Source organism: Antechinus flavipes, chromosome 4 (assembly GCF_016432865.1).
Source record: "Antechinus flavipes isolate AdamAnt ecotype Samford, QLD, Australia chromosome 4, AdamAnt_v2, whole genome shotgun sequence".
NCBI lineage: Eukaryota > Metazoa > Chordata > Mammalia > Dasyuromorphia > Dasyuridae > Antechinus > Antechinus flavipes.
Window position 1 is genome coordinate 387852708 of NC_067401.1, and position 23802 is coordinate 387876509.

The following is a 23802-nucleotide window of genomic DNA, read 5'->3' on the forward strand; positions in this document are numbered from 1 at the left end:
CAATAGATTGGGGCAGCTAGGTGCAGAGGATAGAAGGCCAGATCTGAGTTAGGAAGACTCTTCTTCCTGAGTTCAAATCCTACCTCAGACAGGTACTAGCTATGTGACATTGGGTAAGTCACTTGCAGTCTATTGTATGTTACATGAGGGCAGGAGTCAGACTTTCTTACTCTCTGTATCCAACGTAGGTATTGCCCAAAATAGGCGTGTCATAGGGGAAAGTAAGGGGTAATACCGTTTATCTCGGTTCCCTTATCTGGAGAAGGAAATGGCCAACGCTTCAGTATCTTTGCCAAGAAAATCCCAAATGGGATCATGAAGCATGGGACATGATTAAAGTTACAGCAACAGACTGAATACATGGAGTGAGCTCAAAAGAGAAGCTGAAGATACCACTAAGATTGTAATGTTTAGAAGAGGTAGGATTATAGAATCATAGATTTTGAACTAGACGGGAGTGTAAAGGTTATCCGTCCCAATCTCTTCATTTTATAGATGAAGAAACTGAGACGCAGGGAAGGGAGTTAACTTGTTCAAGGTCACAGGGTCTTTGTGGAAGAGATAAGAGCCAAATTCAAGTCTTCTGGCTCCAAATCCAGTGCCCTTTCCTCTGAACCACATTTAATATTTCATATAATTTTTCCTTTTCTTTCCCTTCCCTATCACCTCTCCTCCCCACTAATACTTGTCACATGCCTACTTTGAACAATGCTTTGTGCTAGGTACTACATTGAAAACAGAGATTAAGAAAATCTGACTTCTGCCCTTATGAAATATTAGTATGTTCTATCTATCTAGTGGTTTGTAATGATTTTCCTGGGAAGAGGTTTAATTAAAGAATTAAAGGGGAGACACTGAGGTATGGCACAGTCCAGAGAAGACTGTAAGGAACCTGAAGTCAAAGCCCAGGAGACATTGTAGCACAAAGAATAGGGAACTGGTCTTGGATTTATAAGGAACTAGAGTCAAGTCCTGTCCCTGACCCTTATAGCTATATGACTAGTAAATGATTAAATTTCTCGTGGCTTGGACAACTCTTTAAAAACAAAAATTATAGTTGCATTGAAAGAGTTTTTGTGTTTGGAATTCCCTGCATGAATGAAATCAGAAGTTCAGACTTTCTCCCCAATCACCCCAAATCCTACTGTAGAAACATCCCAAAGCTCCCAGTCCATTTTAGAGATTCTGCAAATTGAGGCTATGTCTGGGTTATACTAGTGAAAGCAGAGATTGGTTAATTGTGTATTCATTTGAACCAGGTAGAAAAGGAGATTAATGGGTGGCAGGGCAAGTTGAGAAGGATATAAGCTTGAATTATCCAGTGTAACTGAGAAGATCAAATTAGCTCCATGTCCACTGATATTCTTCTTTCCTTATTGCTGAGTTAATCAGGCTGAAGATATCCCAAACATATCTAAGAAGGGTTATTGCTGATTTCCTCTCAGTTGACAGCTGGAAGGGATGTGTTTGGTGAGCATGGACCAAATGGACCCCAGTGAGTCCCTGTTGGCCACTGGCCTACAGTGGAGAGCTCAGAAGCAGCAGCATCTTGTTATCAGCAGCTTTCTTTCAGAGCTTCCACTTTGGAATTTTTGAGTTGTTTATCTTTCCAGAGTGAGTGGGAGCTGTCTTGGCAAGCTGGCGGAGAGGAGGGTCCTGTCTTCTGGGGAGGAGCAGCTTCCAGAAGAATGTTGTTTAATCTCTGTCTAAACAGGGCTAGCTGGGGTATTAACTTTCTTGTAGCCTGAATGATTTTGTTTCTAATCTGTATTAGTCAAGGCAACAAATGGAGATAGTCAGAAATGCAGGACTATGGTGCAGATAGACAAGGGCAGGATCTGGGACCAGATTACCACAGAGACCATGATTCTGCATTTTCAGTCATGACATGACCAGTAGCCAAAGCTGGAAAAGGCATAAAAGGAACACACACACACACACACACACACACACACACGCCAAAGGAACAGAATGTATTCAGGAATGACAGTTCATTCTCCTGGGGAACATTTGCAGGAATACCCAAACTGGTTCCTGAATATTATTAATCAGTGTACTTTTGTTAAGTTAGCACCAATAATGTTCTAGGTAGCTAAAAGGTAGCTTGGAGTAATGAATAGAGAACTGCACCTAAAACAAGAAAGTCCCATGCCTCTGGCATATATTAGCTGTGTGATGCTGGGCAGGGCACTTACTGGGACATTGACTCTCTAAGACTATGAGCTGCAGAGTAGGTGCTCACCTGCAATAGCAGAATGAGCTTCTTTACCTGGTAATTCCCAACTATACCTTAGTATCCATGTCCCAGCCACTGTAATAATCACTGGAGACACATGAAAAAAGTGAGACAGTCCTTACCTTCCCTTATCAAGAAAGAGAGCATGTTCTCAGGTGAGTAAATTCAGGATATATACAAAATAGATACATGGTCATTGGGAAGGGAGCCTTGTAACTGGGGGAATTGGAAAAGGCATCATGTAGGAGGTAGTACTTGAAATGATCTTAAAGAGAGCTAAGAAGTCCAAGGAGGGGGAGATGAGGAGGAAAAGTATGGCAAGTATTAGGGACACCCTGTACAAAGGCACTGAGGCAAGGTATGAATGTCCTTTTTGGGGAGTAACCAATGGGCTATATTGACTGTGGAGCAATGAGAGATGTTAGATTCTAGATAATTTATTTCTTTGATGTATCTAGGAAGCCATATTAGCTCTTTGGTCACTGGTATCTCTTTTGCTTTTAAGTATCCAATTGGAATTGTTGTTCACCAGATTGCCAATTCTCCATTTTGTTGATTTCACATTCACTTCTAATTTTTATCTAACGGGGAATTGGCAGCACTCTGAATATCCTGGGCTGGAAAAACAATCATTGCCTGATATGTGCAGATAATTCAGACAATGGTGTGTTTTTCACTTTGAATCACTAGGCAGTTGACTGATCTCTCTCTCTCTCTCTCTCTCTCTCTCTCTCTCTCTCTCTCTTTCTCTCTCTCTCCCCCACTCTCCCCTACCTCCTTCCTTCCTTCCTTCCTTCCTTCCCTCTTTCTTTTCCCTCTTTCCTTCCTTCCTTCTCTTCTCTTTCCTTCCTTCCTTCTGTCCTTCCTTCCTTCTTCCTTCCTTTCTTCCTTCCTTCCCTTCTTCTCTTTCCTTCCTTCCTTCCTTCTTTTCTTCCTTCTTCAGCACAAGCTAGAGATTTCATTGAGATTATTCCTGGTCAAGAAAGGATTTTTTATACTTGATGGACTCTGAAATACTTTCTAATAATGAGGTTCTCTGATACATCACTTATAAACTTATCACGATCTGAATTGAAATTTCAGGCAGAGGGAAGAAATTTGTGATCAAGAAGATGCTTGTTAATCTGATGGCAGCTCTCAATTTGAATTTAGGGTGACCAACAATATAAAAGAACTTTTTTTCCTTCCTAGAAGAATAGACGGGTTCATCAGGATTTGAGGTCTGGGCAGAGTTCCTGGTATTACTATGCCAAACTCTGAACTTCTGTAAAAGAAATAATCGTATTACTGTCCTTAAAACCTTGAGATTGTTTTCCTCTGACATTTTGAGTCCTTGGTTGTGGATTTTCCTGATCTAGTATGATCACTTTGGGCATGAGATGGACAAGGGAAAGCTAGGATATACCAGATAGAGCACGGAGGAATCAAACTTGGAACCAGTAGATGTAGAGAGATGGGAGGCATATGGGACATCCAACAAGCACAAAAAGAGGCAACTTGGTGGGGAAGCGTGGGGCCAGACCAGTGCTAAATATTTTCAAGGGATTCCCAATATTTTTGTAGTAAGGGTTAAAATAGAGTAGCTAGCAATGATTGATAAACAATCCACCTCAGTGTCTCAGGTTCCCTGCTTTATGAGCATGTGTTTATCCCGAGCAGAGAGGAAGTATATATAAAAAACACCTTTTGGGGAAAAGAAGTATTTGGCAGTAAACCCTGTGGAAATTAAAATTCAATCGGTCTTAATCTTGATTAATGAAAGTAGTCACTAGTAGGTTGACAGTATGAATGAATGAATAAATATTTATTCACTATGTGAATAAATGAATATACATTTATTCATCTTATATTTGAATCCTCAGTACTTGGCCATAGCATTGTTGTTTAGTCATGTCCAACTCTTCTTGACCTCATTTAGGATTTTCTTGGCAAAGATACTGGAGTGGTTTGCCATTTTCTTTTCCAAGTCATTTTATAGATGAGGAACTGAGATAAATAGGGTTAAGTTACTTGCTCAATGTCATAGCTAGTAAGTATCTTTCCTGACTCCAGGTCTCTCTACTCACTTCACCACCTAGATGCTCTAAAGAGAGACCACTAATCTATACATATGGAAAACCACAAATTAACATTAATCATGTTTTATTGTATGGTTATTTATTCTGCTAAATATTTTCCAATTATGTTTTAATCTAACTTAAGTCCCTACTAAGATGTACTGGGGAACCTCTTTTTTGGTGTCTGCTATAGTGGCCCCCACAGGTTGGTAAAGAACAGGAGAGAAATCTCTCAGAAACTTTTTGGAAATCCAAATTTTTTGTGGTTTTATAGATTTAGGGAATTCTCACTAAGGGAATTCCCTCTACCAATGTAGATGACTCTTGCTCTGCTATTTACTGTCTTACAATTCCCTGGGGATCTTGAGAAGTTATTTGAATCACTATGAGGGGAAGGTCATGAATTCCAAGTCTTCTGAAATCTGGTCTGGATTTATGATCTGTAGAGTTGTTTAAGGCCATGCAGCCAGTTTGTGTCAGTGGCAGAACTCAAACTCAGATCTTTTGGAGTCCAAGGCCAGTCAGCTACTTATTACACTTGTTATTACTTCCCTTTTGATTGAAAAGAAAAATCTGTATACAAGAGTGATACTAATGGGGAGGGAGCTTCATTAGAATAAATGGTTAATTTAATTTTATAATCCAGTGAAGTGTTAGAGTTAGCTGCTCCAGTTTTGCTGGCTGGGCAATAGAACCTCTCAAGAGTGTTTATAGTGTAGGACTGCTGCATACTTTTGGTCAAGAGCCCCATGACTGAGATATAAATTACTAAAATCATTAAAACATGGGACTCTATTACTAAATTTTTCTTTCTAAACCTTATTCTGGTATAAAAATAACTCAGAGATTCATCAAATTGAGGGCTGAGCCTGGAGTTCAAAGGATGTTAGGTTAAATCTGTTCTCAGACATTCACTGGCTGTGTGATCCTGAGCAAGAAATTTAAACTCTGTTTGCCTTAATCCACTGAGGAAGGAAAAGGCAAACCATTTCGTATCCTTGCCAAGAAAACCTGGGTTGAGTCACAAAAATCAGATACAACTGGACAGTGATAATTAGAAGTGAGCCTGAAGCCCTTGGGTTAAACATCTGGACAGTGAGCTCTAATATGTCTTAATTAAGCTCAAATGATAATAGCCTTACCCTAAAAAACAATACTTTTGTTACATGTATATAAACATGTATATAAACATACTTCTTTCTTTCTCTCTCTCTCCTTCCTTCCTTCCTTCCTGTTTTTTTTTTTTTTTTTGAGATGAGATTAGGGTTAAATTACTTGCCAAGGGTCACACAACTAGTAAATGTTAAGTGTCTATGCAGGATTCGAACTCAGGTTCTTTTAACTCCAGAGCAGGTGCTCTATCCATTGAGCCATCTAGCTACCCCCACATATGTATCTTTGGAAGTGTTGAAAGCAAAATGATACTTTATATTCTTTGTCATATCACTTTTTTTTGGTCATTGTTCAGTATATTCCTGTTTATTTTTCTGTGTTCCTGTTTTGAACCCTTAAATAGTATTTCAAATGGGTCTGAAAGTATAAAGTAGATGTCCTCCATGGTATGATGCTGCATTGTACATAAAATTGCCTATATTAAAGTCTGTCTTTAAAAAAGGAGGGGGGCATATGGAGCAGGGAGTTGGGGCACTTGTGTTATAATCCTGGATCTGCCAGGATCTTAGAGAGTATAAGGGTATACAAAGTGCTTTTACCAAAATAATCCTGAAATAGGTGGTATCATGATCATGGCCATCTCACAGATGAGGAAATTGAGTCTCCCAAAGGTTAATTCCCTGCTCAGCATCTCACTTTCTTTCCTATCTGTAAGATGAAGGTACTGGGCCAGATGCTCTTTTAGATCTCTTCTAGATCTAATATTTTAAATTAAGAGCCCCTTTAATCCTCTTAGTTTCCTCAAGATTTCCCACCTTCCCTTTGGTCTCATCTGGGCTTCAAGGGAAGAAAAGGATGATCCTGGCCAATTCTGGAGACTTCTCATCCCTAGATGGGAATGTTGGAGCCTTTGGCCTTTTGTCCCTCTCCCTCATTCCTCACCACAGGGAGCTCCTCCTGGGAGGCCAGCCCATTAGGGAAGAGGCTGGAAAGTTCCTTATTTAGTCTTGCTTCTGTACTGGATTAGGGTGAGGATTGGGAGGGACAGAGGCAGGCCAGGAGGACCTATATTTAGGCAAAAATCTCTAACCTGAAGATTCAGGGGAGGGAGAGTAGAGGAAGAATGAGTCAAGGGACCTTTAAGGAAAGACAACTGCTATTTGTACCAAAAACAAAAACAAAACAAAACAAACAAAAAAACAAAAACAAAACAGGGAGCCAAGAGTCCAGAGTGCTTCAAGGGAGGGTGAAATGAGGGGGAGGGTCATAATTACTGTGACCTTTCCTTGGAGGTGAGCCAGAATAGCCCCAGAATTGGCCGCAAAATTTTCCTAAATCCAAACCCTCTATAATTTGTGCACTAGATCATCCCAGATTATTTTACCTTTCAATTCTAAGAGGTACATAAATCCTCAGGGCATTAAGTTTGGAGGAAGAGTTGGCCTGGGTAGCAAGTCATTTTTATTTTTTCAGGCTTCAATTTCCTCCTGTGTAAACTAAGGTGGCTGGTCCCTTTCATCATTGCATTTCTGTCTGTGACTTTAACCTACCCTAAAATGGGAATCAATAATTTTTGTATCTACAGCATGAAACATTTTACCAAGGGTATGGTTTTCCAGAATCCATTTTTTAAGCCAAGACCCTCGGGCACCATTTCTGAAGAAGCCATCATGCTAGAGGGAAAAGGTGGTAGGACTAAAATGAGGTAGAATTCACGTGGACTGTCTTGGAATCTATAATTTCCTATTTTGCCTTTTTGGGAGCTAACTAGCTGTTATTTTTGTCACATGCCTAAAGCATTGCAATAGCTTTTAGTACCTTCTAAATTTCATACTCTGGGCCAAAGCCCCAGTTGTCCTACCCTGGTTATGGCTCTCACAAATTTTTTTTTTTAATTATTTCTTCCTCTCCAGTGGTTTGCAAGAAGAATCTGGATAGTACCACTGTGGCTGTTCATGGTGAAGAGATTTACTGCAAGTCCTGTTATGGCAAGAAGTATGGTCCAAAGGGCTACGGCTATGGTCAGGGAGCTGGAACACTGAGCACTGACAAGGGGGAGTCGCTGGGCATCAAGCATGAGGAGTGAGTACAGAATTCCATCTTTTTCACAGAATGAGAAAGGTGTGGTTAGTTGTTTGTATGAAAACAACCAGAAGGTCTTAGTGGACCACAAGCTCAATGGGAGTCATGGGAAATAAACAAAAAATAATACTCTTCTGTCTTGTATTTAGAGAGTCACCGGGACTAGTACTAGACAGATGATGGTCTCACTGACCTCACAATCCTGGTTAGATCATGCATGGAATATGGTCTTTAATTGAGGACATTACATTTTAGGAAGGATATTGATAAAAGGTAGAGAGCATCCAGAAAAATGCCACTAGAATAGTGAAAGGCTTCAAGCCTCTACCATAGAAGGATGAGCTAAAGGAGCTGGGAACATTTACCTTGGAGAAGAGCATATTTAGGAAAGACATGATAAATGCTTTTAAAGTATATGAAGGGGTATTACGTGGAGGGATTACATTTATCCTGCTTGACTCTAAAGGACACAAGTTGGAGTAATGGAGATAAGAGAAATTTCTGTACAACACTGGGAAAAAAATTCCAACAAATATAACAATCCCAGAGGCAGTTGGGCTTTCTCTGGAGGGAAGGAACTCCCTGTCTCTGGACATCCTCAAACAGAGACAGGATGATTGCTCATTGGAGATACTGCCTGAGCAGAGTTGGAAGATGGCTCCTGTTCCAGTACATAGAACAACTTATTAACAACTCAACCCAATAACGTTGTAATTGTTATTTGTAATAACATTGTAATAACCTGCTATGGTAGTCCCATTGTATCCTCACAACATTGTATCCTTACCTCTGTAAGGTAGGGAGTATTATTTCCCCATTTCAAAGATGGGAAAACTGAGTCTGAGAGAGACCTGTCCAAAGTTACAAAGCTAGTTTCTTCTTTCACAACATGACCAATATGAAAATATGTTTTGTATGACGGTATATATATAGAACTATATCAAATTCTTTGCTGTCTCAGGTATGGGAGAGAAGAGAAAGAGAATTTGGAATTCAGTTTTTAAAAAATAGTATTTTTTTCCAATTATGTGTAAAGATAGTTTTCAACATTCATTTTTTAAATAAGATTTTGACTTCCAATTTTTTCTCCTTGCTTCCATTTCCTCTCCTCTCTACAAGACAGCTAGCAATCTGATATAGGTTATACTTATATAATCATGGAAATATTTCCACATTGTTGTTGTTTGTCCTTTCATTCTCAAAGACTGATTTGGCAGCAGGGAGGTGATAGTGTGACATGCAAGCAAATTGGATTTAAGTGAGGAAGGGCTCTGCAAAGCTTGGTGGTGCATTTCCACTTAGTGTAAAAGAAGAAACAGAACAAAAGGAAAAAAAAAACACCCTAAAAAAGTGAAAATAGTATGCTTTGATCTGTGTTCAGATTCCATAGTTCATTCTTCAGATGCAAATGGCATTTGGAACTGTCTTGGATCATTGTATTGCTGAGAAGAACTAAGTCAATCATAGTTGATTATCACACATTATTACTGCTATTGTATACAATGGAATGCAAAATTTAAAAAAGAATATTAAAGTCTTTTTTTTTCTTTGGAGGTAATTGGACTTGCCAGGGGTCACATAGCTACTAAGTGTCTGAGGTTGGATTTGAATTCAGTTCCTTGTGATTGTAGGGCCAGGGCTCTATCCACCGTGCCATGTAAGCACCCCTAAAAATTATTTTTATATGTAATTGGAAAAAAAGGTATTTAATTACAAAGAAAAATCATACATCTAAGTATCTGAGGCTGTATTTGAACTCAAGTCTTAACTGCCTTTAAGTTTAGTGTTCTATCTACTATGCAACTTAGCTACCTTTGAGATTCTCTGAAAGCCAGCATGGTATGGGTATGGCCATAACTTATAGGATGACTATTTCTGAAGCCCCAGAGGAACTTTAGTTAGCTGTACAGAATCATGGAATTGTAAATGTCAGAGTTGGAAAGGACTTGAGGGATCCTCTAAAATCCAGCTATCTCATTTTACAGAGCTGGAAACTGAGGCCTACTTTTATTAACACTGAAAGACTTAATCCTGGGTCTTTTGGACCAAGAATTCTGGTCTGCTTCTGGTCTGATGATTTTTCTAGTATACCACTGTGGTATAGTGGAAAAATTCCTACTCTTTGGTCTACATCCCAACTCCAGGGCATTTTGAAAAGCTTTCAGTGAAAACTGGAAGGCTCGGAGAAAATCCTTGCCCATTTTTTTTTTTTCTTAAAGCTCCCACCACTTTAATTTCTTGTCCCAGTTAAAACAGCCATGCTTTCAGTGGGGATATCTTTTGTTCAGATACGGTCCAAAGTAACTTCCCCTTCCCAGGTGGTTACAACAGAATTATCCTTACAGACAAAGTAACCTTTGACTTGCCTGTGGTCAGTTCAGATTGGCTTCCTGGTCCCAATGGCCTGGGAAGATTGCTGCCCAGTTTTCTACCAAGGTCTGTCCCATGGAGAGTGCTTTGCATTTAGATGTCTCATGGCACAGAGGTTAGAACAGAAACATTGTTGGATCATTGCAGGGATGGTGCAGGGCAGTGGATTGTTTTGCAAATAAGAAATGAAAATGATCCTGAGGTTTTAAATATGGTGAATGGAAAGGCAATATGTTGTAGCAGAAAGATCATTGTCCTGGGAACTTGGAAATTTGCATGCTTATTCCAGCTCTGCCATCAACTGTGTGACCTAGACTAGCACAGTTGACTTAGCTACACCTGTTTCCACCTCTGTAAAATGGGAGCAGTGGTCTAGAGGATTATATAGGTCTTTCTTTTTTATTTTATTTTTTTGAGTTTGCATTTTCTCTCTCCCTCATGGAGAAAGTGAGAAAAACAAAACCCATCATAAACGTGCATAATCAAACAAAACAAATTCCCACATTGGCCATGTCCAAAAAAATCCAACTTCAAATCTGCCCTCTGAGTCCATCAGTTCTCTCTCTGGAAGCAGAACTTCATGAGTCTTCTGAGTTGTTATTGTGTTTATCAGAATTATAAGTCTTTAAAGCATATTGTTATTGTGTAAATTGTTCTGGTTTTGCTTATTTCACTTTGCTTCACTTCATTCAAGTCACCGCAGTTTTTTCTGAATCCCTCTCTGGACTTTTCTTGCTCTGTGGTTCAAAGGCAGAGAATGGTTTCCATCCCTGGACTCAGATAAAAGGAGGGAGGAAATATTTGGTAATACATCTTTCCAAGAGATTCCTTAGCCGAAGTCTTTGGAGCATTCACATCAGCTTTATGATAACTTCATGATCTCGCCTCACAATCACTTGCCCATGTAGTATCAGGTCCTTCGTGTGTGAATGGGAGTAATAAGAATTCACCTGTTTAATAAGGTAGTTGCAAGTGCTTTATGAAAACCTAAAGTGTTATGTAAATGGGAAATCAAGGTTCTCATCCTTGCCACCTTCAGGACCCCTGGACACAGACCCACCACCAATCCTAATGCATCCAAATTTGCCCAGAAGCTAGGAGGGTCTGAAAGCTGCCCTCGGTGTGGACAGGCTGTTTATGCTGCGGAAAAAGTGATTGGAGCTGGGAAGGTAAGCTGCCAGTCTGCCAGGGCCAAGTAACATGTGTGAGGAATGAGCGGTCTGGGGAGGTAAAGAAAAGAGCTTTTTTTGAAATAAGTTCTGAACAAAGTCATTTAGCCAAATGTCATGTCTCACTTCCAGAGTTAGGCTCCCCACAACCTTCTTGAAGACAGCTTTGAATTCCTTATATTTCAGTTTTAATACTCTGCCTGCTGGATCCCTTGTAATGCTATTTTCAAAAAACTTAAAACACTCATTATTATATCTTATTACCATTAAATAGACTTTTTAAAAATAACTTTTTTATTGACAAAACCCATGCCAGGGTAATTTTTTACAGCATTTATCCCTTGCACTCACTTCTGTTCAGATTTTTCCCCTCCCTCCCTTCACCCCCTCCCCCAGATGGCAAGCAGTCCTTTACATGTTAAATAGGTTACAGTATATCCTAAATACAATATATGTGTGCAGAACTGAACAGTTCTTTTGTTGCACAGGGAGAATTGGATTCAGAAGGTAAAAATAACCTGGAAAGAAAAACAAAAATGCAAGCAGTTTATATTCATTTACCAGTGTTCTTTCTTTGGGTGTAGCTGCTTCTGTCCATCATTGATCAATTGAAACTGAATTAGCTCTTCTTTATCAAAGAGATCCACTTCCATCAGAATACATCCTCAAACAGTATCGTTGTTGAGGTATATAATGATCTCCTGGTTCTGCTCATTTCACTTAGCATCAGTTCATGTAAGTCTCACCAGTCCTCTCTGTAGTCATCCTGCTGGTCATTTCTTATAGAACAATAATATTCCATAACGTTCATATACCACAATTTATACCACAATTTACTCAGCCATTCTCCAATTGATGGGCATCCATTCATTTTCCAGCTTCTAGCCACTACAAACAGGGCTGCCACAAACATTAAATAAACTTTTAAAAGATGTCCGCAATTGTTCATAGTTGCATAGATTTAGCCTTTCTCTGGGTATATAGATTAAAACACACTGGTGGGAAATCCTAGAGGAAGGGAAGAGAGATCACCTAATTCAACTCCCTTGTTTTATAGAAGAGGATCTGAGGTCCAGTGAAGCCATCTGGCCTGACTCTACCATGTGACCCCAGACACATCACCTCGGGGATTAGAAATGATGGTCCTAGCATCTCTTTCAGCTCTAAATTTATAATTCTATGAAGGTGACATGCTCAGGATCACATGGCTATAGAGGCAAGGTCTGAATTAGACCTAGATTTCCAGGCTACGATTCCTTATCCATCACTCTTTATCATTACTACAGACAAAAGGCAATTGATATAAATGTCATCTCATGTATTTGTTACTTTCAGGATTTGAATTAAGGCTGAACTAGACTAAGGATCATTTATTAAATGCCTTCTGTATGTCAGGAACTGTGCTAGGCATTCTTGTTTCAAAGATAAAAATGAAATAGTATCTGTCTTCAGCTGGGTGAGATGGTGATGGTGAGGGGGTGGGAAACAAAGGGAAAAGATTTTAATTATATGCCCACTATGTGCCAAACATTGTATTTAACAATTTTGAAATAACATATTATGTGAGCCTCACAGTAACCTGAGCGGGAGATGCTAGTATCCTTATTTTGCAGTTGGGGCAACTGAGGCAGAGACTAGTTTGTAGTCACACAGCTAGTAAGTATCAGAACTAAGGTTTTCAATCAAGAAAACATTTTCTTGATTGTAAGTTCAGAGGTTTATCTACTGTATTACCTGGTTGCCTCTAGAAATTTACATTCTTTTGGAGGAGAAAACATATATGTAAATCATTATATTCAAAATAAGTCAGGTAATCATTCAATAAACATTAATTAAGTACTTACTGCGTACTAAACTAAGTATTGGGAATACAAAAAGAGAATGAAAAAAGTCTGCCTGTGAGTTTACAGTCTAATTGTTGTTGGAGACAACAAGCCAATAGATATAGACAAATGTGTATATATAGAATAAATAGGAAATAATTAAAAGAAGGAAGATGCCTGAATTAAGAAGGGTTGGGAAAGATATCCTGTAGATGATGGGAAAGAAAAATAATGAGAGGAGGTACTAGGAGCTGGGAGAATCCAGAAAGACTTCTTGTGAGAGGATGTGTTTTGTGTTGAGAAAGAAAAAGGAAAGCTATCACCACCTTTTTTGAGTGTAAGAGTAATCTAGATAAGCAAGACATTTTTGGAGCTGTACAAGTGTAGAAATGAGGAGAACTTGGTTGAATAGACAGTAAGAAGGATCTGGGGTATGGTGGGGATTCAGGATTTGATATGAAACGGGAACTTAAGTAATTTGATGAGGCAAAAATTAACCTTGGGAACCCTTGATCTTAGCCCCTTAAGTGACACACTGCCACTTACTCAAGGTCATCTGGGGGAGAACAAACTTGGTAGGTTTAGAGATCCAGGAAATTAGAGATTGACTAGTTCCCTTTACTTTTTCTGGAATGGAAGCCTCTTATTATAGCTGAGATGAGCAGTTACCATTCTAATCCCATCCTCACTCTATAGTTTCACTGTATTCCTCTTTTTCCTCCAAACTTAGCAGCCTCTTTGACCTGGAAAGGTACCATTGTATCCCATCTGGACTATCTTGTGGTTTCCTCTTTATCTCTGGGAGCTGTCCATGTATCAGCAACTCAGCCCATTAAATGATTTTTGATGAGATCCAGCTGCTGAGAACTTGGCTATTTTGGGGAGGTCCCAAGCAAAATTGCACAAACTTTAATCTTGCTTTTTTCCATAAAGGGGCTTATAGCCATCTTTGTTCACTTGCCATAAAGTCTGGATGGGAAATACTGATGACCATTGATGGTCCCATGGTGGTTTAACATTCCTTAGGAAACACTGGATAGTGGTTTTTTTTTTTTTTTTCCTTTTAAAACTAAAAGCACTTCGAAGAGTTTTCTTTAGTACAATCTTTCTTTCTTTCTTTCTTTCTTTCTTTCTTTCTTTCTTTCAATAATAGCTTTTCATTTTCAAAACATATGCATAGTTTCCAACATTCACCCTTGCAAAACCTTGTGTTCCAAAATTTTTCCCTCCCTTCCCCCCACTCTTCTCCCCTAGACAGCAAGTAATCCAATATAAGGAATATATAATTTTAGATATAATTCCTTGGTTGTTTCCTATTGAATATAGTTTTTTTTTTAATTTTCAGAATATATGCATAGTTTCCAACATTCACCCTTGCAAAATCTTGTGTTCCAAATTTTTTTTTCTCCCTTCCCTTCTTCACCACTCCCTCCCTTAGACAGCAGATAATCCAATATATGTTAACAGTGTTCATTTCTACTATTCTTATCTTCACGACTTTTATGTAGCACAAGAAAAATCAGATCAAAAGTAAAAAAAAAAAAATACAATCTTCTTAATGGCCCTTAGGTGAGTGGGGAAGCTGGAAGATAAAATTCCCAGGGCCTGGTTAATTCAGGGAGATCTCAAATACATGACCTTGAAGGGAGTAGCCTGGACTATTCATATTTGGGTAGAAAATTGAAATTTTGTCTGAGCATCAGTGTTGGAGACATAAATTGGTCCTGAAGCTGAGATTTCCTTCCAAAGTAGCTTCAAATTCATTCAATGAATTCTGTAAAGAACTTAGGTGGAACATCCAGAAAAAGAACTGAATGCAGATTGAAGCATAATATTTTCACTTTCTTTTTGTTTTTTTTTTCTTTTCTGTTTCTTCTTTCATAACATGACTAATATGGAAATATATTTTTATAATTGCACAAATATAATCTATGCCAAATTGTTTAATGTCTTAAAGGAGGAAGAAAATTTGGAACTCAAAATTTTATATAAAAATGAATGTTTTGTATATCTATATGCATATAAATGGGGAAGCATAAAATAATGAAACAAACCACTTTCCTGTCCTCAAGGAATTTACAATCTAGTGGGAGGCACAGAACATATGCAAATCATGTTAATCTGTAATAGAATGAGATAAATGTCACAGCTGGGGAATAGTGGCTCTACGCTAGTAGTTCTGGAGATTGGAATGGAATCTTTTGTCACTCACTTACTGCCTGACCCTGATTAAGTTAGTATGTTTCCTGAGTTTTATTTTCTCCATCCATAAAAGAGAGAAGTTTTACATCTGCTAAAAAATGCTGTGTAACACTTTAGGATTTATAAAGGACTTTTCTCCTAATAACTCTGTTAGGCAGGTACTGGCAGTATTATTATTTTTATCACCCCCATTTTATAGTTAGGAAAAGAGAAGTCTGGTAGGCAAGTGACTTGCCCAGGATTAAAAATGTCATTAGAATACAAGTCCAGTAGTACTCTTTCCACTTTTATAAAATGAGTTATTAAAAAGAGTTATGAGAAATAATCCTAAAAGGAAAAGAGATTTGAAAAAAAGATTAAAATGGAGATCCCTTGTTACCTATCTAGATTTATGGCCCAAAACCCATCACCTTATCTCTAGAATAAAATAGTTTGGCTTTTTTCTCAACCATAAGACAATGGCTGAATTCACTTTGTTAGGAAAATTTGTATTGTCAGCAAAATGTGTCTAAAGTGCATTTTTGTAGCTAAAAATAAATAACAGCATGTGTTTTATTTTCAACCTAAAAATCATGAGACCCAAGGTGGAAAAGTGAACATATGAGCCAAATATACCACCCTCTTTCCCCAAGACAAAGCCTTGAATCATTATCTAGAAGAGTATACACAAAATATACACAAAACAGCATAATCTAAAGTTACTATACAAATAAGGAAAGAATTTTCTTTCTAAAATTCATAGTAAGTATAACAGGATTTATGGAGAATTTGAATAGCTGTCCTTGCAGATAAGGTGGGGAGTGTTGTTCTTTTTGCCAGTGAATAGCATAGCCAACAGCTATAAGGTATGCAGTGTTAATTAAAAGGCAAGTTTGGCCTTCAAAGCCCTTCAAAATGTGACTTCTACCTGCTTCTCCAGCCTTCTTATAACTCACTCCTCTCAACATACCTTAGGTCCAGTGACGATGGCCCATTTGCTTTTCCTGGAACACCACACTGAACATTTTCACTGCCCCCATGCTTGGAATGTTCTCTCTCCTCATCCCAGTCTCTTGGCTACCTCCTGCTAAAAGTCCTTCCTTCTGCAAGTCCCCTTGATTCTAGTATCTTTCCTCTGAGATTATCTCCAATTTCTCCTGTATTTTTCCTGACTGAACATATGTGTTGTGTCCCCTCCTTATGGTATCCCCAACACTTAGCACTAGACCTGGCACATAGTGGGCCCTTAATAAATGCTATTTGTCTGACTTAATAGTCACATTCCAGTGCAGCTGGTTATGTTAATAACTGTGATATCTCCCGTATATGTTCTCTCTCTCTCTCTCAATCTCTCTCTGTCTCTGTCTCTCTCTCTCTTTCTCTCTCTCTTTCCCTCTGTCTCTGTCTCTCTCTGTCTCTCTCTCTATCTCTGTCTCTCTGTCTCTCTGTTTCTCTCATTCTCTCTCTGTCTCCTTTCTCATTCATTTTTCCCCTCTGTGTGTGTGTCTGTCTCTGTCTCTCTCCAAACTGGAATACGAAGCACATTTTTCTTAGCCATTAGCAATGTAGACCTCATTTAGTATCTTGAACTTATTCAAATAGTTACTCCTAGGAGCTGGAGTGGGAGGATTCACCACAGAACTCACACATCCTTTCTCTTTCTAGTCCTGGCACAAGAGTTGCTTCCGATGTGCCAAGTGTGGCAAAGGCCTGGAGTCCACTACCTTGGCAGACAAGGATGGAGAAATTTACTGCAAAGGTGAGTAGAGAGGTGATGGTGAGATATGACTTTAGGCCCACTCACATTATAGAAAAGCCACTATTTCATAAAAGAAATATCAAATCTCAGGTCAGGAAAGTATTTCAGAGTGTTCACCTCGTATTATCTTCTACAAATTAAGACTTTGGATCATGGGATATGCTTGCCTGAATCTATAAATTCTCTAAGTGTATAGAATGCCCTTGAATAAATAGGAGGTAAGGAAAACTTTGGGACAAAATAGAGAAAATTAAAACCAATTTTCATATTAAAAAATCTGCTGTAGAAACATATGAAAAGGCTTTTTTAAAGCACTTACTCTGTGCCAGATATAGTTTTAGTTGTTGGAGATGCAAATAGTGAGACAGCCTGTCCTTGAAGAGTTCGTTTCTATTGAGGGAGATGACACATGGAGGGTAGCAGTGGCCAGGGAAGGGAGATGGTCTGGGGAATCCCAAAGGTGGTTATTTGATCCACGATGCAGTAGATTGACATGCTATTCCCAAAAGCAAAAGTCTGATTTGATTATTATACCTAAAATAAGTAGAATTGGGGTGGAGTTAGTGTTGGAGGACAGGATGAGCATGATGGTTAGATAATGTGAGTAGACAATTGGATTGAATGGGATGCATAGTCTAATCTGGGACTGATGATATATAACTGACTAAGCAAATCTTTATTCACTTAAGACAGATCTGATTCAGGGAGAAGTTACAAAGGGTGTGGAGTCTGGGTGGGTGGGTGGGGGGTAGATTTACTTCCCCTGGGGGAGGGAGGAGGGGTCTAGTGCACACAGTTCAGATCTGGGTGGGGAGAAGTGAAGCAGCTACATTGTCAAGGTAGTTGGCAAGAGAATTTAATATTTAACATTTTAGAGGACTCTTTGCTAGCATCTACATTTTCTTGAGCCCAGCATAGAGTATGTTAGAGATTGATGATGGATTGACTGATAGTGGATTAAGTACTAAATTTGGAGAAAGAGCTGAAATCAGTTCTTGTGATGTATGACTTAAGAAAGCCATTTAGTGACTCCCATTTGGCATTAGTTTTCTCATCTGTAAAATGGGGATAATAATAGCACCTACCTCAGTGGATTGTTGGGAGGATCAAAAGATATACAAATCAAATGCCTCGTAAGCTTAAAAGTGCTATGGAAAGAGTTTGGGATTATCATGAAGAGCTCTTTTGAACACAATTTTGGGAAAAACAAACCTAATCCAATCATTTTACACATAAGGAAAGTGAGACATAGAAAGGGAAGATTTTCACAGAGTCACCCAGCTAGCTTGACAGTAACAGAGTTGGGAAGGGAGCCCAAGTTTTTAGACTCTCACTTGAAATATTAAGAGTTCAGTGCTTTTATGAAGGATGGTACCTTTCTTCCCATCTCTACCAATGATAGAATGAGAAGGAAACCATTTATGATAAAGCCAAAGGGATTCAGCAGAAATAGATTAACTAACTGACATTTATAGAGTCTAACTTTAAAGTTTGTGAAATATCTCACATAAGAACTGTCTTTCTCTAGGGATTAGAGGAACTCTCACTGGTGATGGCTGGAGTGCATGGCATGTCCTTTCTAAGAGATTTGTTTGTTTGTTTGTTTGCTGAGACACTTGGGGTTAAGTGACTTGCCCAGGATCACACAGCTAGGAAGTGTTCAGTGTCTGAGATCGGATTTGAACTCAAGTCCTCCTGATTTCAGGTCTGGTGTCTATCCACTATACCAATTAGCTACCTCTAAGAGAATTTTAACGATAGAAAAGACTTGCATCCAGAGGAGGTCCGGGGTTCTTTCTAATTGAGTATGCAATTTTATTTTGAAGAAGCAGGAGAGCTTATCTCCCTGATGTTGCTGTTGATGTTCATAATAACAGTAGCTGGAATTTTTGTAGTTTTTAAAGTTAATAAGAGCATTTTTAAATTTTTGTTCATTTGATTCTCATAACAATTTTGTCAAGAAGGTGCTATTATAAATCTCCATTTTGAAAATAAGGAAACTGAGGCTGAGATGGCTTAGGTGACTTGTCCAGGGTCATACAACTAGTAACTGGTGTCAGAGTCCAGTTCTAAACTCAGGTGTCTCTGATACCAGGTCCAGCACTACATCTACCATGATCCCTAATACCTCATGATAATGATAGCTGACATTGATGTAATCTTTTGAAGTTTGCAAAATACTTTGCCTACATTTTTCCATTTGATCCTCCCAGTACCCCTGGGAGGCAGGTGCTACCTGTCACCCCATTTGACAGAGGAAGAACAGAACTCAGGGAAACGATAACAAATTCTAACCGCAACCTTTTGGGGTAGGCAGTCTATGCTATCATTTGTCTGGCCTTTGTGACAAATGGAAATCTAATGGTTTGTTTCCTTTGCAGGATGTTACGCCAAAAACTTTGGACCCAAAGGATTTGGCTTTGGCCAAGGAGCTGGGGCTTTGGTCCATTCTGAGTGAAGCAGTTGTTGATGTTTCCATTTCCCCTACTCACCTCTGGTGCCTCACCAATGCCAGCCCCATCCCTTGCCTATGTGGACCAGGCTAGATAGGGGAGCTACGTGCTTTTTTTTCTATCTCTTTCTTTTTCACCTACTCTTGCTCTTCTGCCACTTATTACCAGCCTCTGTAACTACAGATTTTGGCTTTGCTTTTGGTGGATTTCTGCTTAGGATATGGCTCCTAAGGCCCACCGCCTCACCCACCCTACCCAGCTGACACATTTTCCAGTGTGAACATTCTACTCGTATTAATGCTTTTTTACAGGGAATGATCTTGTACCTTTTTCACTTGCTCTCCAGAATTTTTGTCTTTCAACCCCTCATTCTACCTTGCTGACTGAGTATTTTGGTCAAGGGATCAGAAGCAATTTCATGAAACCCAGAGAGCTGTTACCAGCCTGGAGAAAGTGGGAAGGGAAGACAAATGGAGAGAAAGGGATAAAAAGACATATGAAAAGTCTTCCTTGGGTTTGTCATATGTATTTAGAGAAAGGGAGAAGGTAAGAGGGCTAAGGAGAAGGCCACTTTTTTTTTAACTCCCAGATGCTTTCAGACAAGGGGATGGTGGAAGTTTCCATAGGACAGAACCTTGCAGTAAGGTATTTCCACAAAGTGTTGAAATAGATAGCACTCCTGCTCACCTGGGCACACATAAATACTTTGATTTCACTCCAAACATTATCAATTTAATGGCCAGTGCTATTTGCCCGAGACCTGTTCTTACCCAGAATCACTCCTGTTAGGGGGGACGGAGAGCCCTTGTGAGCCACAGACCTAGAACATCAGGATCAGGTACAAATCTTCTCCCAGTCTTAAGTTCCTTCAAAGACAGAGTCAGTCTTGGAATCTCCCAGGGGTTTGTGTCATTGCTTTGGTACCATAGGGAATTCTGGACCAACTAGACTCCTGAGCACTGATCAGTGTCCCAAATCTCAGCAAGTTCAAAGCCAGCTCTTGTCCTGGGAAATCTTGAGACTGTAACTTTTGGTGGCCAGCCCAGAGACCCTAATCCTTCCCTGACTCTTCCCAAGAGGTGCTTCAGCCTAGTCTCCACTCTGTAGAACTTCTCAACATCTGTAAATGGAAGATTTTCAGGCAGCTTAGAGATTATAAAGGTATCTTCCTCCCTACCCCACTCCATTTCCAAGTCATCCTCCATTGATCTCTTTCCAGGCTCTCCCTCTTGGCTCATCTTCTCCCCCTACTATGCCTCTATACCTCCTCTCTCGGTCTCTTCCTTGCCAAAGTCATCCCTATCACTGTTAAATGCTGAGGGAAGAAACAGTTCTTAGGAAGGTGTGAGCCTGGGCTGTGACCAGATGAACAGGACGATCTTGGAAGAATTCCATTGACTATGGGGGAACCATTGGGTCAGGACAAATTTGTTCTAAGGGATACAACTACAATAGCTGCCACTGGGAAGGGCAAAGTATTTAAGCAAATTTCTTGTGTAGTCAATAAAGCTGTTAAAAAAGAATTCTGGTATCCAGAGTCCTGAGAAGATGGCAACAGTGTCATTCCCCTGGGAACTGAAGGAAATTTGGATGGGCTTGTAAAAAGATACCTAAGAATTCAGAAAAAATATTAAACTTTGCCTACTCAACTTTTTGTTTTCATCCCTTTGCTGACTCCTTTGTATCAGGAATTTTGGTAATCACCAAACTAAAGCTGGCTGAGCAAGAAGATAAGAGATCAAGACAATGCCATGTGATAATTAATGGGGATGTTTGTCACGGGAAGATGGTGCACAATGTGATAGCTGGTTTTGAGGCATATTGTGTGTCTTTTTTATTCAGGCCCATACACTACTAGGTGACTCTTGTCGTACCTTCCAGCTCAGTTCATTCAAAGCCTAATCACTGTTTGGAATAACCTGTCTTTCCCCCCAGATTTAGGGATAACCAACAGGGAACTTCTGGTGTTTTCACATTTGAGCTGTGATCTCATCTATGAGATTGGCCAGGCAAAACCATAGATTACTTCCAGAAATTTCTGACCTGGGAAGTCCCATAGTGAGAGGAAAACCCAATCAAACTCATCACCAAGTCAAAACTAGAAAGTGTACTTCCCCTAGAGGGGAGAGAAGACTGATGGGGTTTAGTGATGAGATAGACTAGAGACCCGAGTATCTGTCATTCAAAATTTTCAGTTCTTAATGTCCATAAAATATTAATCACAGGCAGCAAGGAGGCCCCCATGTCCAGATCACATCCTGCCTAGTCCTACCTGAGGCTTTCTTTACTCCTCTCTGACATAGATCCATATCTCCACTGCTGTTACCCACTCTACTAGCTTGACTTCCAATATATTCTGTGAATCCCTCAGATTTTTTTTTGACTTGTCAAAGAAACTCTTGTCCTTTCTCTTATTTGCCCAAGGCAGAGTTTGTGGATTTTCTCTTCTTTCCCAAAAGCCACTAGACAATAGGACTTTACTGACATCTAAAGGAAAAAGGTCAAATATCATATTGGTTTGAAGACAGAACACACCTGTTTTCCAAATCTTGATTGTATAAACCCTGAATGTGGAATGACAAAATAAAAATAACAGAAATAGAGAAGTGATGGTAAAAATAAATAAAACGTCTTTGAATCAAAAGAATTGGCTTAACTGCATGTCTTTGCTATGAGGGACCGTTCTCTTGTTGGGATAGGGCAAATCATTACAAAGAACTAGTTTTATATCTTTTAAAAGTATTTATAAAAATAAAAAATTTAAAACCAAATTCCTTACAAATATGTTTCTATACCATAATCTTAAAATTATTTGCTTACTTACATACTTATTTTTACTTTCAAAGAGATTTCATTTTAGGGGTATAGTTAATAGTCACATCAATAAGGTGAAATGTCCAGCCCTGGCTCTGCCATTAGCTAGGTCTGTGTGATTTGGGGCAATTATTTTAATCTTTCTCTGTCTTAATTTCTTCATCTGTAAAGTATAGAGGATGGACTAGATGATCTTTATAGTCTCTTCCAGCTCTCAATTTATGATTCTAATATCCTTCAAAAAGCCTTTCAGAGAAAGACTTGATGAGTTCCAGAGCCTTCTTTGAATACAATCCTAATCTAACCATAGTAACTTGCATATTCCTCACAGCTGAATCCCAGACCTATCCTGAAGTTGATTCTCTAAGGGACACATAGAGCAAAAATCCACTTAGAGAACAGTATGCAGGAAGAAGTCATCATCTGGAACTTCTACCCAGAATATGCCTTGCTTCTGGTGTTATTTCTCCCAATGACACCTTGAATTATGAATGAATCATAAAAATAGTAACTATGTGAAAGAGAATGACTCTTTAGCAGATGAGTGTGGTAGAACAAGCCTGTAATCCCTCCTATTGGGAAGGCTGAGGCTGGTAACTCATTTGAGCTCTAGCGTTCGGAGCTGCATTGGAATAAAGCTAATCTGGTGTCTGAACTGAGGCTAGTACCAACATGGTGAGCCTCCCATATATTTGGGAGTAGGGAGTCACTAGATTGCCTGAGGAGGGATGAATAGGACCACAGGAGAAAGGGATCAGTTAAAATTTTCATGCTGTGAATCAACATGAATTAGGCTGTGAATAGGCAAGACAGGAGGCAAGAAACAAAATGAAGAACACTGAAAGGAAAAAAAAAAAGAATACAAGAAAATAAAGAAAGGAAGGAAGGACAACTTAAAGGATTGACCCTGTCACTATTCTTATTTTACCATTTAAGACATTGAAACATTTAGAGTTAAATGACTTGCCCAGAGTCACAGAGAGAGTAAATGTCTGAGGCAACTTTATTTTTCCTGCAGAGCTCTAAACAATGAGATACCTGGTGGCCTCTTGTGTTACTTATTCACAATGCTCACTCAAAAAGAAACAAGCAGCTACAAATGATTGTATTCTTTGTTTCTTCATTTGCATGAAATTAATTTATCAGGACCAAATGAATAGAACATCTGGAGTTTCTGCTGTGACCCTAAAAATGATCCTGTCTGTTCCTCTATAGGCATGTTGTTCAATTATGTTTGACTCTGATCCCATCTGGAAGTTTCTTGACAAAGATACCAGAGTAGTTTGCTGTTTTCTTCTCCAGCTCATTTTACAAATGAGGAAACTGAGGATGAAGTGAATTGCCCAGGAATACAGAGCTAGGAAGCGTCTGAAGCCACATTTGAACTCAGGTCTTCCTGACTGCATGACTGGTGCTCTATCCACTGTGATACCCAGCTACCCAATCCCTTTATAGGTAGAACTCTTAATAGATTTAGAACTGACTGGAATCTTAGAGGTTACTTAGCATAAGCTTCTTATTTTACAGATGAGACTTTAAATGACTTGCTCAATGCCATACAGAATGGGAATTTGATAGGATTTGAATCCAGGTTCTGACGCTAAATTCAGTGCCCATTGGTTTTCTAGTCAATATTAGTCAGCAGTGAGATAGAGGCAGGCCGAAGGAGGTTTTTCGCATTGGACTCCAATCCTGGATCTGTAGTCAGGAAATTGCCAGGTCAAATCTCCCCTCAAACTCTAGCT

The 23802-nt window shown here is 39.2% G+C and overlaps 1 protein-coding gene across 1 annotated transcript in view; it reads left to right on the plus strand.

The window, feature by feature from the left end:
• Nucleotides 1-20892, plus strand: part of CSRP1 (cysteine and glycine rich protein 1) — a 34398-nt gene extending 13506 nt beyond the window's left edge. Inside the window, exons 3-6 of the mRNA XM_051998665.1 lie at nt 7320-7488; nt 10898-11027; nt 16697-16790; nt 19172-20892. Coding sequence (XP_051854625.1) covers nt 7320-7488; nt 10898-11027; nt 16697-16790; nt 19172-19248 — 470 coding nt within the window. The 3' untranslated portion in view covers nt 19249-20892. The remainder of the gene's footprint in view (nt 1-7319; nt 7489-10897; nt 11028-16696; nt 16791-19171) is intronic.
• Nucleotides 20893-23802: the final 2910 nt, after the last annotated feature.